General features: G+C 48.2%; 1 protein-coding gene across 1 annotated transcript in view; it reads right to left on the reverse strand.

Moving 5' to 3' along the window:
- DENND6A (DENN domain containing 6A) overlaps positions 1-19,114 on the reverse strand; it is a 57,803-nt gene that overhangs the window by 22,734 nt on the left and 15,955 nt on the right. Inside the window, exons 6-14 of the mRNA XM_044300706.1 lie at positions 18,587-18,692; positions 17,561-17,640; positions 16,557-16,619; positions 16,342-16,397; positions 15,887-16,009; positions 4,741-4,836; positions 3,448-3,542; positions 1,821-1,886; positions 1,684-1,748 (exon numbers count right to left, since the gene is read on the reverse strand). Of these exons, the coding sequence (XP_044156641.1) occupies positions 1,684-1,748; positions 1,821-1,886; positions 3,448-3,542; positions 4,741-4,836; positions 15,887-16,009; positions 16,342-16,397; positions 16,557-16,619; positions 17,561-17,640; positions 18,587-18,692 (750 nt within the window). The remainder of the gene's footprint in view (positions 1-1,683; positions 1,749-1,820; positions 1,887-3,447; positions 3,543-4,740; positions 4,837-15,886; positions 16,010-16,341; positions 16,398-16,556; positions 16,620-17,560; positions 17,641-18,586; positions 18,693-19,114) is intronic.

The following is a 19,114-nucleotide window of genomic DNA, read 5'->3' on the forward strand; positions in this document are numbered from 1 at the left end:
TGGAAAAAAATGCCGGATCCGGCATTCAGGCAAGTCTTCAGTTTTTTTCGCCGGAGATAAAACCGTAGCATGCTACGGTTTTCTCTTTTGCCTGATCAGTCAAAACGACTGAACTGAAGACATCCTGATGCAAACTGAACGGATTACTCTCCATTCAGAATGCATGGGGATATGCCTGATCAGTTATTTTCCGGTATAGAGCCCCTGTGACGGAGCTCTATGCCGGAAAAGAAAAACGCAAGTGTGAAAGTACCCTAAGACTGATCAGGATCCTGATCAGTCAGAAAAATGCATTGAAATGCCGGATCCATCTTTCCAGTGGCATCCGGCATTTATTTTTGTCACCCTTTTTTTGGTCTGCGCAAGGACGGGGCCGGCATTCCAGTATTTGGAATGCCGGATCCAGCACTAATACATTCCTATGGAAAAAAGTGCCGGATCTGGGATTCAGGCAAGTCCTCTGTTGTTTTGGCCGGAGATAAAACTGTAGCATGCTGCAGTTTTATCTCTTGCCTGATCAGTCAAAAAGGCTGAACTGATGCCTCCTGAACGGATTGCTCTCCATTCAGATGCATGGGGATAAAACTGATCAGTTCTTTTCCGGCATTGAGCCCTTTTGACGAAACTCTGTGCCGGAAAAGAAAAACGTAAGTGTGAAAGTACCCTTAGGGCACTGACTTTCTGCAGATCCTTACTGTAGTCCCACCTGCTTTAAAGGGGCTATCCAGTAATTTATAGTGATGACCTACACTTTGGGTGTCTGACCCCCGACCTCCGTTCACATCAGCGTTCAGCCTTTCCGTTCTTCTGCCATGTTATAGGACCAGGAGAACGGAAAGGACGGATTCAGCGCATAACGGAACCTAAGGACCCCATAGACTATAATGGGGTCCGTTAGGTTTACGCTCAGAGGAAGATTTTTAAAGCGGAGACAAAAGTCCCGCCTGCACAACTTTTGTCTCCGCTCCAAAATCTTCCTCTGAGCGGACCCATTATAGTCTATGGGGTCCTTAGGTTCCGTTATGTGCTGAATCCGTCCTTTTCGTTCCCCTGGTCCTATAACGGCGCAGGAGAACGGAAAGGCTGAACGCTGATGTGAACGAAGCCTAAGAAGCGCTTGGCCTCTTCCTAGGTCATGTGAGATCACCATACAGTCACATGACCTATTCGCAGCTCATCCCCTTTGATGTGAATGATCGGTGGTGTGCCGGGACACTGACCCCCTCTGATGTGATAATGATAACCTATTCTGAGGACAGGTCATTATCTTTACATGGACAACCCCTTTAAAGGGAACCTGTCACCGGGATTTTGTGTATAGAGCTGAGGACATGGGTTGCTAGATGGCCGCTAGCACATCCGCAATACCCAGTCCCCATAGCTCTGTGTGCTTTTATTGTGTAAAAAAAACTATTTGATACATATGCAAATTACCCTGAGATGTGTCCTGTATGTGAGAGGAGTCAGGGACGGGACTCATCTCAGGTTAATTTTTCATATGTATCAAATAGTTGTTTTTTTTACACAATAAAAGCACACAGAGCTATGGGGACTGGATATTGCGGATGTGCTATCTAGCAGCCCATGTCCTCAGCTCTATACCCAAAATCCACAGGACAGGTTCCCTTTAAGGACCAGTTTAGAAGCAGGGGACCCGCAGTATTGCAAACCTTTCATAATTACCTTCTGCAACTGCTTGATTATTTCCTCGTCTTTGTTCAGATACGGCTTATAAGAGCTATACACCCCTGCAGAGAAAATACAGCTGTAAGGACACGTAATAGCCTCATATAATAGGCATAGTACAGCCGCACACTCACCGGGCTTTGAATCCAAGGTCTTTAGTGTCTTCAGTTTCTTTACCTTGACCTGTTTGGGCACGTCTCCTGCAGCGAAAGCAACACTGGATGTTCACAGGGGTGCAGTTCACTAGAAATGCACTGACTTTATAGCGCCAACATATTCAACAGCACTGTACAGGGATCATTCACCACAGCTCCTATCTGCAATGTGGCTCAAGATCTCATTTCCCATCTCAAATACACCGACTCTCCAGGGCAGGGAAACAACTGAACGGCAGATTTTTATAGTTCGATCCTGCTGTCTCTCTTTTTCAGGCGGTCTGACCACATGTCTCTTGCAACAGCGTCCAGGGCGGTATTTTTTTTTTTACCTAAACAGATCCAAATTTCAGCCAGTTCTCGTGTTTTTTTCTAATAACGGGAATCAAACTCCCTGAATACTTAAAGGGGTTGTCTGACTTCAGCAAATGGCATTTATCATGTAGCGAAAGTTAATACAAATCACTTACTAATGTATTGTGAATCTCGATATTGCTTCCTTTACTGGCTAGACTAATTTTTCCATCACATTATACACTGCTGATTTCCATGGTTACGACCACCTTGTAATCCAGCAGGGGTGGTCGTGCTTGCACACTATAAGAAAAAGCATTGGCTTCTCTGTGGCCGGGACCGTGGCAGTGCACATAAGCTAGTGCTATTTCCTATAGTGTGCAAGCACGACCACCACTGCTGGATTACAAGGTGGTCGTAACCATGGAAATCAGCAGTGTATAATGTGATGGAAAAATGAGTCTAGCCAGTAAAGCAATATGGACAATCACAATACATTAGTAAGGGCCTTGTATTAACTTTCTCTACATGATAAATGCCATTTGTTGAAGTGACACAACCGCTTTAAATACGTTTTCCAGGACTTTAATATGAACGGAACTATTCTTAGGATAGGCCATCAATGTAAGGTTGTTGCGGGTCTAACTCCCACCACCCCTACTGATCTACTGACCAAAGTGGGTGCAGCACTCGGGCAAGTGCCGCGGCCTCGTCACTGTTTATCAGGAACAGTGCCATACATTTTGAAGTGGTTGTGTGTAGTACTGCAGTTTGCTGTAGTTCAGTTCCACTCAAGAGAATAGGACTAAAAGTGCAGCATCATGCACAGCCGGAAACAAATGTTCCTGGTAAAGAAGGACCCCAGCGCGTGCCCTGGTGCTGCACTGCCTCCAGTCAGATGATCGATGGTGATGCCTGGCACTCAATGCCCATGATCCGATACTGATGGCCTATCCTGTGTACAGGCTATGGATATGAGATCAGAGCCAATCTGACTCCTAACACCCCAACCAATCAGTTGACTGAAGGGGCTGCTGCACTTGGGCGAGTGCTGCTGTCTCTTCACTGTCTACCAGGAACAGCGCCATTCATTCGGTACTGGCTGTGCATGGTACTGCAGCTCAATCCCCTTTCAAATGAATAGTACAGAAGGGAACATTTAGACAAGGGACCAACAGAGGAAGGCAAATCCGTGAAGCTCTACCTTTACTTCCGTTTTGGTGCAAAGATAGCAATGCAATGGCAAAAAGGAATGGCGACACAAAGCAAGCCTTCACAAAGCAGTGTCATTTATATTCCCAGTAGGTTTTACCTGCCAGTTTCACATCCCCAATGCGGATTATATGTGGCCAGTGCTGCAGAGTTTTAGCAAAAAATGGATTGGTGACGCCGAAGATAACGGACGGTCTGAGGAGAGGAACACAAGAGTGAGTGTAATAATGCAGCATCAGCATGGAGATGAACACCACTTCTCCTATTAACCGTATAACAGCGCTACACCTCACACCGCCAGCTTTCACATTTACTACATCGGTCTTTAAAGAGGTTCTACAACTTTGCTCAGCCACCCACTGGCCGCAGCAGTGACCTACCTAAGCCAGTGACTGGCTGAGCGACCATTTTCAGTGTATGGAAAGGGATCAGGAAGCAGGAACACACAGTCATGCAGGGGTTAACATGGCAGAATCTTCTTCTTCTTGGGGACTGAACAGACTTGTCTGCTTGCCAGGCACACTCTGACGTCGAGCATGGAGAGAAGCAACTACATGCTGGGCAGGACAGACGCCAAGGCAAACGTCCAACACCCTAAAAGTATTGTGCATCTGCCAGCAGACTTGTACCTACAAAACTGGCTCACCTGTTGCATGTGCGCTTGGCAGCTGAAGGGCGTCCTAGTGTGAACAGGGTCTGCTAAAATCTCATTTTGCAATTAAAGGGCATCTGTCAGCAGTTTTGTACCTATGACACTGGCTGACCTGTTACATGTGCGCTTGGCAGCTGAAGGCATCTGTGTTGGTCCCATGTTCCTATGTGCCCGCATTGCCGAGAAAAATTCTGTTTTAATATATGCAAAGGAGGCTCTAGGAGCAACAGGGAATTTGCCGTCACACCTGAAGGCTCTGCTCTTTCTGCAACTGCCGCGTCCTCTGCACTTTGACAGGACCAGGCAGTGTAAACATAATCACACTTGGCCCTGTCAATCAAAGTGTACAGGGTGCGACAGCAGTTGCAGAGAGAGCAGAGCCTCTAGCTGTAATGGCAACGCCCCCGTTGCTCCTAGAGGCTCATTTGCATATAATAAAACATCATTTTTCTCAGCAGTGCGGGCACATATGAACATGGGACCAACACAGATGCCTTCAGCTGCCGAGCGCACATGTAACAGGTCAGCCAGTGTCATAGGTACAAAACTGCTGACAGATGCCCTTTAATTGCAAAATGAGATTTTAGCAGACCCTGTTCACACTAGGACGCCCTTGTTTAGAACACCGCTATGATAGGTTATTTAGGTTCCATATTCTAATGGACGGAGGTACATCCAGTCATCTGGTATTTTGGGCAGTTAGACCTTCCCCCAGTAATGGATTACTCCAAGAATACATACGGTGCCTGTGTGCGGGTTGTGTACTCTTTGAATTCTGCGTCGTGGATGGTGAAGTAGGGTCTGAAATCGCTGCGGTATTTCAACGGAGAAATGCACCTGAATGCGCAAAAAAGATGAAAAGAAGCAAATGCTGTTTTAGTTGAGACGTGCAACATGGCGCCTTCCGTTTTAGATAATGTAGAACTTGGCAGAGGAGAGCTGAATCTTCATATGATCGGCGGGGGTGCCGGGTGTCGGACCCCCACCAATCTGATATTCATGACCTGAGGATAGGTTATCACTATTAAAAGCCTGGAGAACCCCTTTAAATGCTATGGATTCTGCAGTATTTTACAGAAGCAGCAAAATAGATTTTGCCAATTTCATCTTTGCTTTCAGCGCAGAAAATCCAGAAGAAATGTGCGTCTCTATCCGTAGGACACGTCCACACGGGACAGATACACCGCAGACTCGCATGCACCAAATCCACAGTATTTCAGCAATGTGGAAGAGATGTTTAAGGGGTTTTCAGTGGATTTGATACGGATGACCTATCCCATGTAGGAGAGGATGCGGCTGTGGATGGCTAAGAAAGGAGTCATGTCATCAAATCACGTGACCGCTGCCCTTCTGGTTCCTATGGACTGGGCATGGTTTACATAGCCGGGGCAGACAGCTGAGAGCTCAGGTGGATTAAAAGGAGCCTATGAGTTTCTTGTGGCGCAGCATGGACTGTGTGCCCATTTAGGTTATATTCTTGTTTAAGCATGATGTTCCTTAAAGGGGTTCTCCGGGAATTAAGAAAATTTAAATACTTAAATATCAATTTATGATAAATATATTCCCAAATACCTTTCATTAGTTATAATGGCTTATTTTGTCTAAGGAGCAATCATTAGGAGTAATAACGAGATTTTTGTATAACTTACCAGTAAAATCTCTTTCTCGCTCTTTCCTTGGGGGACACAGAAGACCTTGGGTATAGCTCATCTCCCTAGGAGGCGTGACACTAAGTGAAAACTGTTAAGCCCCTCCTCCACAGCTATACCCTCAGCCTGGAGAGAGAGACTGCCAGTTGCGTGTCCAAGTAGTGAAAAAAGGCAAAGTCCAAAAGTGGAACCAACAAGCCAACTACCCAAAGGGTAAAACAACTCGGAAACCGTGCCAAGAAAAACAAAGAATGGGTGGGTGCTGTGTCCCCCAAGGAAAGAGCGAGAAAGAGATTTTACTGGTAAGTTATACAAAAATCTCGTTTTCTCGCCCAGTTTCCTTGGGGGACACAGAAGACCTTGGGACGTTCAATAGCAGTCCAAGAGGGGAGGGACCACAGCACCAAGGCGAAGCACCCGAAGGCATCAAAAAAACCGCCGCCTGCCGACCAGGCGGCCCAAGGCAGCATACGCCGAAGCCCGAGTATGCACCCTGCAGAACTCGGTAAGGTGTGCAAGGAAGACCAGTGACCGCCTTGCACAAATGCATGGCCGAAGCCTAATGTCTCCGGCCCAGGAGGAACCGACAGCTCTGGTGAAATGAATGGCGACACCAAAAGCAGAACCCTGCCCTTGGTGCGGCAACCACAGCAAAAGCCACTCCGAGAAAGCGGAGGAAAGCCACCCTGGAGGCCATCCACCCTCTGCGCGGACCTCCTGGAAACACAAGAGACCAAACGTCGACAAGAGTCGGAGATCCCCAAGGAAAAACTGCAAGGCCCAAACAACGTCCAAAACGGTGAAGTGTCCGTTCCCGGGGGTGAGAAGGGGAGGACGACTGCCTTGATGAAAGGAAAGACGAACACCACCTTCAGAAGGAAGGAAGAGACAGAATGGAGAACAGCCCTGTCCTGGGGAAAGACAGAAGGCTCGGAACAAGAAGGGCCGCCACTCAGGCACCCGTCATAGACACGATGACTACAGAAACACAACCGTACAGGACAGAAGGAGTAGAGAGAACTGCTGTAACGGTTCCAAGGGAAAGATTGGAGCGCCAAGAGCCCAGTATGTAGTTCCCAGGGCGGTACCGGAGGGCAGTACAAAAGGAAACCAAGAGCCGCTCCACGGAAGAAGGTCCTGACAGGCCCAGAGGGGCGGGGAACGCTGAAAGAGGAAGGACAGCGCAGACACTGATACTTCAAGCAACAGAGTCCCAGTCCCAAGTCCAGGCCGGACTGGAGAAAGACAGAACCATGGAGAGAGAAAGGCAGAGTGGGGGAACGCCCAGCTTCCCACAGAACCCCAAGGAAAGCCCTAATTCCTACCACAGATCCTGGACGAAAACACGGCCAGGAGTGACACTAGCGAGCCCACAATAGTCGCCTGGGCAAGCGGGCGAAAACCCAATGAACAGGCGCAGACCAGTAACCCGGGCAGAACGGTCGTAGAACTGGTCCCGTCGGCCCCGAACAAAGGTGTTCCGTATCCACCGGAGTGGGGGAGCAGAAGGACAGACAGACAGGGACCAAAGGGTCCGTCCAGCAACCGCCAGATGCCAGTACAAGACAGGCTAAAGCCCAAGCCGATGTAGCCACCACAGGAAGACGGACTACAGTCCCGGTGTGGGGGATCTAAAGACAATCTTGACTAAATGGTAGTCCTCCCAAGTTACCGAGAAGGTAAGTCCATAGCAGAAACGTTGCCTAGAATGGAAAAAACGCAATCTGCACCCAGCGGGAGGACAGAACGCGGTAGACCCGGTAAATAGGCACACAGCAAGTACAGCCAGTTTGAACAAGGGGGACAGTACGAGGCCAAAAGGAACACCAGAACCATCAACATGAACAACCATGCTCTCCCCAGAGGGGAGGGCAGTGAAGGAACAGCCTCTGAAGCGTGGCCGGAACAGAAGCCACATTCGGAGTGATCCGTACCGAGTGGGAGCCAAACAGAGACGGCGAGAAAAGGCAGTCGAGAAAGAGGCCGGCATAACACCCTCCAAACGAAAGGAGGAGTGGGTAACAGAGAAGCCATAGGACAGCTCAAAGGCAGAACCCCGCTACACTGAGACGCCCGGTTCACCGCCTCGCAGAAGGCGAATACCCTGAAGAACCCAAGGTGGAGGTCCTCCGGACCTGGGTAAGCGAGCACCCAAGAGAAGTTGGATGACCTTCCCAAGAAGAGTGGCCGAACCTGGTAGCAGAGCAGACTGAACGCCGAGGGCGCCAACCGGAAAGAATCATACCACACCGCACTCGCAGAGGAGGAAATAGTAGTAGGTGAGGGGACTGTAGACCCGCCAGAGCCAACATAGAATGCGACGGGCGCTGCAGACAGCACTCTCGACCATGTAACCACCAGCGCAGGGAAACAATGCCACGGGAGGACGAATGGGTACGTATCTAGGAACCACGAACACTCCCCGGGCGGAAGGGCCAACGAAATGAATGAGCACCGCCCAGCTCGGTGCAGTAGCGAGCAGGTAGAGCCCGTTTACTTATATATATAAAAGGTATTCATTTGTTGTTCATTGGACAACACCTGAGGCTCACACAGGTGGACAGAATGATCTCTGTAGAGAATAATGCAAGTCTTGCTGCAACCACCGACTCCCAAGATAATAAATATGTCGCAGGAGGAAAGGAGGCATACGTACGAGTAGCCCCGTAAGCAGTGAGGCCAACCCACCTACGGAACGAGGAGGCATACGCGGCCCGAACAACGCACGAGAGCGTCCGCTCACTGCAAAAATATCACTCAGCGAAGAGGGCCAGCCACAGAGCGCCACAGAATCTACGGAAGTGCAAAGTGCAAACTGAAAAAGAGTTATGCACAAGACTAGTATTTTATGCGATGGAACGCAAACTGACCGCCCCGAAAGGGGGGAAATGTACCTGGCAAACTGTAGTCTGTAAGAGTGCAAAGGCCCGCCCCAAAAAGGGGGGTGATGCCCAAGGTCGTACCTACGTCAGAGAAGTAGGGCGTACCATACTTCGCCCAGAAGGGGGCCATGCACATAGCCACACAGTATCCAGCAGGAAGTCCACCTAGTGAAAGGGGGACATGCACAGGGCTATCCTAGCATTAAGTGAGTGTGCAACAATCCACCCAACACCGAAATTTCGTGAGAGTGTAACAACTCCGCTAATAAAGGGAAACATGTGCAAGTCCAACACAGCACATACAAGAACAGCCTTGAACCTCGTGAGCGTGCAAATTTCCGCCCAGGAATGAGGGGTGGTCACGCACAAGGCCAGCACCGTATACAAAGGGAGCGTAAACGTTCCACCCATGTTAGAGGGCCATGCTCAAGGCCAGCAACGTATCCGGTGAGAGTGTAGTATGCCGCCCAGAAAAAAGTGGGGGGGGGGGGGGGGGTCATGCACATGGCCAGCATCGCATCCAGGGAGAGTGCGAGCAGTCGGTGAGAATGTGTGTATGTCACCTGAAGGAGGCATGCCCATGGCCGGCAGCGAAACCAGTGAGAGTGCGTACACCGCCCACGGAAGAGTGGTCATGCATACGGCCGGCAGCGGATCCAGTGAGAGTGCAAGCACCCCGCCACGTATGGGGTTCATGCACATGGCCAACAACGTACCGGTTAGAGAACAACCACCGACCGAGGGAGTGTATGTATGCCGCCACAGGGAAGGAGGCATGCCCAAGGCCGGCAACGAATCCAATGAGAGCGCATCGTACCGCCTATGGAAAAGCGGTCATGCACATGGCTGGCAGTGAATCCAGTGAGAGTGCCGAATGCCGTCCACGGAAGGGAGCCATGCCTATGGGCGTCAGCGACGCACAAGTGTAGCGTTCCGCCTATGGAAGGGGGTCACGCACATGGTCAGCAGCGAATCCAGTGAGAGTGCAGCGTTCCACCTATGGAAGGGGGTCGTGCACATGGCCAGCACCGTATCCGGTGAGTGCAGTATTCCGCTTAAGAATGATGGGGGTCATGCACATCATCGGCAACGAAACCAGTGAGAGGCAGCGTCCCACTTGTGGAAGGGGGCCGTGCACATGGCCAGCACCGTATCCGGAGAAACTGCCGTAGTCTGCCAATGAAGAGGGGTTCATGCACAAGGCCAACCCGCAGCCAGGGAGAGTGCAGTATCCCGCCGAGGAGGGGGGTCCTGCACATGGCAGGCGTCATAACTGGAGAGGGTGACGAATCCTGCCTACAGAAAGGGCCGCATGCACTTGACCAGCGCCGTATCGCGGAAGAGGGCAAGAAAAACGCCTAGAAGGGGAAAATGACCCTGGCAGCGCCGCAGCCGGGGAGCGCGACATGCCGCCTATGGAAGGGGGGCATGTATACAGGCAGCACTACTGAGATCAGGCTGCAGCGTCCTGCGCAGCCCACAAGGTATATATAATAGATAAATAAATAATATATATATATATTTTTTTTTTTTTTTTTTATTATTATAACAGCCTCACTGAGGCAGAAAGGTGAGCCACCTATAGGGGCACAGAATCCCTGAGAAGCAGGGAAAAAAAGGGGGGGGCAGCCACACAGGCCCATCCGAAGCCGGCCTGTACCCAAAGGGTTAACAGGGATCCGGCCTGGGGGGCGGCGCTGCGATCCCCTGGGGGCGGGGGAACCTCCAGGCGCGAAGAATTCGCGCCTGGAGAAGTTCCAGCCCCCTCCAACAGAGGCCGGAATTTTGCGGCCTAGCAGGCCGTGAAGCCGGGGCCTAAATTTGTAGCGGCGCCCGGCTGACCGGGGCCGCACAGTATTCAAATACCGGCCGGGCCTACGGAGCGGCGCCTGCACATACCGGCCGCGGATGCCCACCCCGCGGGCCGGAAGAGCCGGGGACCCTGATTTCGCTGCGCCCGGCCGACCGGAATGTTCCGACGGTCGGCCGGGGGCTTGAAGCATAGCGCTCATTTGCAGGCCGCGGGTGCCCACCCCGCTGCCCGGAAGCGAGGACCCTGCGCCCGGCAGCCATTTCACTGCACCATATGGCCGGCAGCCACAACCACCTTGCCCTTGGACCGGTGCCCATGAGGGTAGAGGAGGGTCAGGGGCAGCAAGGCGCGGGCCCCCTGGCCCTGAAGCAGTGGCCGGTAAGAGAGGGAGACCTGAGACCGGGTGCCAGTGAGGGTGGGAAGCCTGCATAACCCCTCCGTCAGGGGCAGCTAGGTGCGGACCTCTGCAGCTCCCTAGGCATCCTTCTTGCAGAGAGAAGGTGCTAATGTCCTATGGAGACCAGGAGAGAGGGAGCAGAATGTCGCCCTGCGGCAGCCCAGGGGCCAGCCTAGTCTAGCAGGGACAGAAGGGTCCAGAGGCCCAGTATGGGGGTCAGGCACGCAGGAGACCGGGGTGGGGTGAGGGGTGAGGGGGGGGACGTAGGGCTGGAGAAGCCAATCTCTCACCATAGCCGTCTTCACCCTCGGTCTGTTCCAGCAGGGTCGCCCCTTCAGCTACTGGCACCGTAGTGGCAGGACGCTGGAAGAGGGACTTGGCGTGCGGGCGACCCTTACGCTGGCGGGATGCAGGGGAGCTAGGCTGCCCTGGTCCACCTTGTCTTCTGTGGGGGAGGCAGCAGTGCGGATGCCGGCACTGGCGCAGCTCAACCCCGGGAGAAACAGAGAGGTCTAGTGCGTCTCTGTTGTCCCTGATGATCTGAAGAAAAAGAAAAGAAAAAAAGTAAAAAGCAAAACTAAAACTAAACAGGAGAAAACAGCCCTGCAGTAGCAGGGAGTGTCTTGCCTCCTTGGACACTAAGCAAAAACTGGCAGTCTCTCTCTCCAGGCTGAGGGTATAGCTGTGGAGGAGGGGCTTAACAGTTTTCACTTAGTGTCACGCCTCCTAGGGAGATGAGCTATACCCAAGGTCTTCTGTGTCCCCCAAGGAAACTGGGCGAGAAAAAATGGCCGCTGTCCTATTAGTGCAAACAAAACCTGTCCTAATCACACAGCAGGACAAGTTACTTCACAGCACTGAGCTAAAGAGCTGCCTCATCCTCCTCTCTGCTCGTCAGTACACAGTTGATAAGATCTTCAGCTTAATCTCTGTAAGAATGGATTTCATGAGGAGACATGAAGTACAGAGGGTGGGATGTGGATAATGAACAGCAACTATTATATGCAGTCTCCATTACCACAGCCTGTCCTGTCCATCCTCTCTGTACTTCATGTCTCCTCATGAACTCCATTCCTACTTGAAGATCTTATCTTTATTCAGGATCATAATCCCTGACAAGAAGAGCGGAGGCTGAGGCAGCTCTTTAGCTCAGTGTTGTGAAGTAACTTGTCCTGCTGTGTGATTAGGACAGGTTTTGTGTGCACTAACAAGACGGTGGCCATTTTGTTTCCCCTGATGATTGCTCCCTAAACAACATGAGCCATTATAACTAATGAAAGGTATTTGGGAATATATTTATTATGAAGTAATATTTAAGTATTAAAATTTTCTTAATTCCCGGAGAAACCCTTTGATGGGGTTTTCTGGGTCAGACATCCGGCATTTCTACCAATCAAATGTTCCCTGCAGCCTCCTGTGCTGGAACTATAGAGTATATTAGACTGCCAGATTTTCTGCCCGATAATCACTAGCGAGCATTCCAATGAACACTCGTCAGCGATCATCTGGCAGTCTAATACTGCCTCTAAATGCTCAATTAACATTCATCAGGCAGTCCAGATCTTCTGGATTTGCAGGTAGCAGATCGCTCTGTTAGGACTAAGTGCTGGGACCTCCATAAATCATTGGACTAGGGGGTCCCCGAGTCCCTTGAGTTAACGGCACAACAGTCGCTCTTATGCATTGCTGCACCATTCATCTCTATGGGTCTGCTGGAGACAGCTGATGTGCTGAGCTCCTCTTTGCAGTCCCATATCACTGAATGGAGCAGCAGCGTGCATGCACGACTGTTGCTCTACCCTCTCGAAAGACTCAGGATCCCTCATCCTCATGAACTGTGGTGTCCTATCGGTCAGACCCCCCCCCAATCAGATACTTACCCCATCCTGTGGGTGATGCGACAAGACAAGGACCCACAGCACACAATTTAAAGGGGTTCTCCGGGAATTAAGAAAATGAAAATACTGAAATATTACTTTATTATAAATATATTCCCAAATACCTTTAATTGGTTTTAATGGCTTGTTAGGAGAAATAAAATGGCCGCCATCCTATTAGTCATATTCCTATAAGAAAACCTGTCCTAATCACACAGGAGGACAAGTTACTTCCGAGCACTGAGCTAAAGAGCCGCCTCATCCTCCTCTCCTTGTCAGGGATTAGGATCCTGAATACAGCTGATAAGATCTTTAGCCGAATCTTTGTAGGAATGTAGTTCATGAGGAGACATGAAGTACAGAGAGGGTGGACAGGATAAACTGTGGTAATGGAGACTGCATACAAGTGCTGCTGCTCCTTCCCCCCTCTTTTCTGTACTTCATATCTTCTCATGAACTCCATTCCTACAGAGATTTGGCTAAAAATCTTATCAGCTGTATTCAGGATCATAATCCCTGACAAGCATAGAGGAGGATGAGGCAGCCCTTTAGCTTAGTGTTGTGAAGTAACTTGTCCTGCTGTGTGATTAGGACAGGTTTTGTGTGCACTAATAGGACAGCGGCCATTTTATTTCTCTTAATGATTGCTCCTTAGACAAAACGAGCCATTATAACTAATGAAAGGTATTTGAGAATATATTTATAATAAAATAATATTAAAGTATTTTCATTTTCTTAATTCCAGGAGAAACCCTTTAATTAACTAACAAACATAAAAAATAAAAAAAGGAGGAATATTTTTGTTGTAGAATGGCCGTCTCCTGAGCTCAATGATAGTACAATTCTGTGTGCTATTAGATTGTGTTTGTCCATAATTGTGATGTTACTAATCAGACCAAATTTTATTAATGATCAATGCAGAAAGGGTTCACATACTTTTTTTACTGCAAATGTATGCATAAAATGAATTATCAGGTAACTGACTTCTCGCAGGAAGGATATAAAAGTTTAGTTCCCAGTTATTAGCAGGACACACAATTGAGGCATTGCGGTTCATACTGCTTCTTCCAACTAAAAAAAAATTTGATTTAGTTTCCTGTAATCAGTAACATAAGAAAGCATTCCACAAAGGTGATTTTCTTTAGGACAGTTACAGAGAGAACCAGTAGGTGGCAGCACTTTGATACTGATATCTGAGCAGAATAATAGGCAACTATAGTTTTGTTTATACCAGAGCTTGTCAGCTTTTTACTATTGATTACCTATCCACAGGTGGACCTAATAAGTTCATTGGAGCCGCAGCGGCTCATATGTCCACGTGGTCCTCGGCCACATCACAACCATGCAGCATGTAGTCTACCCTAAGAGCAATAGGTTGTTACTTGACAGTATAGAGGAATTCCACGGCTCTCCCAAGCTGTGTGAAACGATTACAGCTTTATTAGACTGCCAGGCTCAGACCAGTGCATGTTGAACAACATAATTGGCCCAATTTAAATTTTTTTGTGGTTCTTTCACCTTTAATTCCTAGTAATGTAGTTGGTGATACCCAGCCGCATTCCTGAAGTCTGAAGTAACTGTACATGCGTACTGCACACTGGAGACTTTTAGGAGGGTCCAGGAGGCTAGAAAACATCTAGCTTAGCACCATTGAAGACATCCTCAGGCTAAGATTTGTGTCCTATGGGCGTCAGCGGGGTGCCATATTGGGAAACTGGTCGATGGGGAGCTCGCCCATTTCTTCACGGCTTTGGTGACTGTTACTTTCTTTACGCTATATATTATAGAATATATTAGAGAACTGCATACATAGATAGTATATACTAGATTTACTCATCCTCAGGCTAAGATGTGTCTTGCTAGCAATACCTCTGTTTGTGTCATATGGGAGTCAGCGGGGTGCCATATTGGGAAACTGGTCGATGGGGAGCTCGCCCATTTCTTCACGGCTTTGGTGACTGTTACTTACTTTACGCTGTATGTTATCTTTTGGATATATCATTTATCATAGTTTGGTAAACTTTTATGCACCTAAGCCGTCCAAGTCTATGCTTTCCCAGAATCTCAGAAATGACGATGACACAGGCAGCGTGAGCCCGCTTATCCAGGGAAGGTCACATTTTGACCGAAACGTCTAGTATCTAGAAATTAGGACGATTTGGTTATTCATCAAGCACTGATCTGAAGCGGTCCGATAGAGCTGTAATAGCATCACACACACCTCGGGAGTGCCGTGCAATTTCTCCATTTGGTTTGGATTGCAATAGGTCCTTCACAGGGCAGTTTACTTGAATAATATATTAAAGAACTGCAGGCTGCCATTTATATTGATCTATATTCTTTCTATGAAGCAGCATGTACAGAATACAAGACATGTTAGCTTACTGGATCTGTTCCATTTAAAGGAAATGTGTTATCAAATGGCCTTCTGTTTAAAATCAAGGTTCTGTGTTAAGACATATTTAAGAATTTTTGGCGATTGATTTGTAATTTTCCATGTCACTATAATAATGGGCTGACACTTCCTGTTCTATAAAGATTGCTTCTCAGCAGTCATCTCATTATTATCACAAACAGAATTACAATGACAATATAAATATATACACACACATACATACATACATACATACATACACACACATACATACATACATACACACACACACATACAGCACAGGGTCCACCATCCCCAATAGGCGATGGTCACAGCATATCTACTGCCCCTCCCTGCACAATGACTTCTGCACAGGTCACATAGCATGCCCACAAGACTAGCTCATTGAAGTCAATAAACATCTCCAGTCTATGGGCTCTTGGGGGCCATATGGCTGCTGTAAAGAAGGTGTCCAAACCGCTGTAAATAGTAGCTGAGGAAAGATGTCCGCCCTCATAATCATGTACAGAAAAAGGAATTGGAAAAAAAATAAAAAAAATCTAAAAATTAGAAAATAAAAACTGATTAGTGACCCTTTCGCCAGCATCCCAAACGCAAGTCAATAACCTGTTTCCATCTCCCCGTTTTTGTCCATAAAAAAAAAAAAAAAAATCTTATTAAGGTTAGATAAAATGTTTGTAAACAATAAAAAATTGCTCCTTCTTCATACAGACAGGTCCACCACACGCACCGCCCAGGACTGTAGGTAATTTGTGGACAACCACAGCCCCTGCATGCATTTACACAACCTACAGGACAGAAATTACACCGACACTAAACCATTCATCTATAACCAGCAAACTACAGCTCAGGAGAACCCCAAATGGATACTTACCCCACAAGAGCCAGTACCGTCTCTGAAGACTGTGATGGTGACGGGGCCATGACTACAAGTGGTTCCCCCAATAACACAAGTTCCCAAAGCAGCTGAATATGGAAGAAGACCGGTAAGAAGCACCTGCAAAAAGCAACATGTCAGTATTACGACCTCTCGGACTAGCTCCTATATAAAAAACGAGGCTCCGATATGAAAAGTACTTGCTCGGGTATTTTTGGAAAAAAAGAGAGAGGACACCACACTTGAGCTCCCCATTCATGGTGGGTCCCATTCTTGAGACAGGACATGCACCTATGGGACATTTATGTCCAGATGGGACAACCCCTCTAAGGCTAGGGATAATCTCATGCATTACAATGTCCATGACCTGTTGTTACCCCTCGAACATCCAACCATGTCTAAGACATATTAAGAAACAGGAAATGTCTCATAGACTGAACAATCTCAGTTACCTGAACAGATCGACTTCATGGATGGTTGGCAATGACACCGAGATCTGTGCATCATTCTGAAATTTAACCAAAAATAAATAAAGGACCATATAAGAATACATTGCTTTATGGTGTTACGAGCTGTAGACAGTCAGGACATGCTTGGAGTTGGAGTCACAGACTGGAGATTCCCACCGTAGAAGAAGAAAACGTTAATAAAATGAGATTTGGCTAACCTGCGGTGTCATCTCCACCAATTGTGTTGTCCCTGGTTTGTCGTGACGCGTCGGAATCCGCACCTTGGAAGAGAGCGAGAGAGTTGTGTGTGTACAGTAGGTGTACATTGCATAGCGCAATTTGCGCATACTTTTTTTATTAAGTACTCATGCACACCACCGTATGGATTTTGCAGTCCGTAAAACACGGATCCTCCAAAAAATACTGATGAAGTCTGTGTGCATTCCCTATTTTGTGGAACTGAACAGTTGGCTCCTAATAGAACGGTCCTATCCTTATCCGTGATGCGAAAAAGTTCTCACTGATTACCAAGATTTGCACAAGACAGCTGCTACAAAAAGACTTACCGCACCAGTCCCTATGCAGACCCAGCACTAGACATGTCTGTTATCATATGCTATGGTAAAGGTGTTGTCCCCTTACAACTTAACCCCTATCCACAGGAAAAGGGATAAGTGTCTGATCGATGGAGGTCCGACCTGGGGGGGGGGTCCCTGTTGCCCTGTTTGGAATGGAGCAGTGGCTGAGCATGTGTGCTGCAGCTCCATTCAACTCTATGGGACTGCTAGAGATGGCCGAATACAAGCGCTTAACTATCTCTGTCAGTCCCATAGAGTTGCGCCATTCCCAAAAGGGGAACACAGCCACCCTTCTAGTTTATCCCCTATGGCTTGGAATGAAGCTGTTGTAATGGGACAACCCCTTGACGGTGCCCGAATACCTAAGAAAGAATGGCAGCTAAACTCACCAATTTCAGGGGACTGGTCGACCACCTAATGTGTACTGGGGTGTCCCTATGACAGACGTTAGGGAAAAAGAGGGGTCGGGCATGTCAGATTTTTAATATGCCTGATCCTTATGTTTTCAAGATAGATAAGTGGCTGAAGGAGGTTGAGGCTTATTCCCCAAAGAGAAGACATTTATGTTTGGTCAACTAATCTATACTTTATAGTATATTACAGTAAAAAACTGATGACTTCAAAAAAGAAGAATGAGAATGTACCTTTATTACAAGCCCCATGATCGGCAAAAGCAAAGTCTTCCCTGGCACAGGCGGAGGCCACCGGTCAATTTCACTGCAAGCTACAGGGAGGAGAGTGACAATACAGACAGAATAACTAGAAAGTATGCCCCCGGTGGTCAAAATGTGGTATTAAAAATGCAATGGATTACGGAAAGTTCCAAAGAAGGCGCAAAACAAGAGTTCATGTTAGGAATGCTATTCATTATTTTCTTGGCGATATCTGCCATTATAGCGTCCCTAGACTCCCAAAAGGCAAGCACTGACCGTACGGGTACATTCATATGACCATAGTTATTTTGCAGTCTGCAAAATGCGGATCCGCAGAATACAGATGACGTCTGTGTTACGTCTGTATTTGACTGGATGCATTGGCCTCCTCCAGAATTAAAAAGGTGACCAGATTATCGAAGGAGCTGTGAGCTCTGTGTGCGATACCGTATCTCTCATTCACCAATATGGGAGCTACAGAAACAGTGGTTTGGATTGTTCTTCTACTGACATGGTGCCCCCTAATGGTGAGGTCAACTGCATTTCCAGGGACACAAAATCGGTAAGGAAAGCCTTAAGGGGTGTTCTCCCTTTAGCAAGTGGCATTTATCATGTAGTTGCAGTGAATACAATGCACTTACTAATGTATTGTGATTGTCCATATTGCCGCCTTTGCTGGCATCATTCATTTTTCCATCGCATTATACGTTGCTGGTATCCAGGGGTTATGACCACCCTGCAATCCAGCAGCGGTGGTCGTTACTGTAGGACTGAGCATAGGCACGCACGCGCAGAAGCTCCTTTCCCGACCACCTCATATCTGTGCTGCAGTGATGGGTAAATGAATAAAGCCTGCAAAGGGGGCAATATGGACAATCACAGTGCATTAGTAAGTGCCTTGTATTCACTGCATCTACAGAATAAATGCCATTCGCTGAAGTGAGACGGTCCCTTTGAGACTCTCTCATTAAACCGCCCAAGAATAGGTTCCGAAAAAGATCAGACGATAAACGTTACCTGCTTCCAAGCACGGATCATTCCTCTCAAAGTACTCCGGGGCGATCTGCTTCACCACCGTGTGGAAGAAATTGATGTACGGCAGCTTACTTATCAAAACTAAGGACTGAAGGAACAGAACACAAACACATTACCCAATCACAGAGAAGCCCGCGCAAACGTTTCCCCCGTCCAGCGTATCACACAGGACTAGATAACCCCACAGAATTAAAAGGGGTTATCCAACCCCAAAAATGGCCCCCCACACAGATTGTACTTACCTCGCTCCTTGGCACCCAAGTTGCTTCTGATGCAGGCAAGGCCGCCAATGCTAGGGAGGCAGCGATGCAGGCATCAGAAGTGTCACAGGTGCCAGGGAGCGAGGCAAGTACAATCTGTGTGGGGGGCTATTTTTGGGGTTGGAAAATCCCTTTAATACTGATGGGTGTGGGTCCAAATCCCAAGACACCCCCCCGCTCCATCAGCTGTTTGAAGTGTTAGCGGACCAGCGCCATGGCCTCTTTAATCTATACCAAGCATGGCACAACT

The sequence above is a fragment of the Bufo gargarizans genome, chromosome 7 (genome assembly GCF_014858855.1).
Source record: "Bufo gargarizans isolate SCDJY-AF-19 chromosome 7, ASM1485885v1, whole genome shotgun sequence".
Taxonomy (NCBI): domain Eukaryota; kingdom Metazoa; phylum Chordata; class Amphibia; order Anura; family Bufonidae; genus Bufo; species Bufo gargarizans.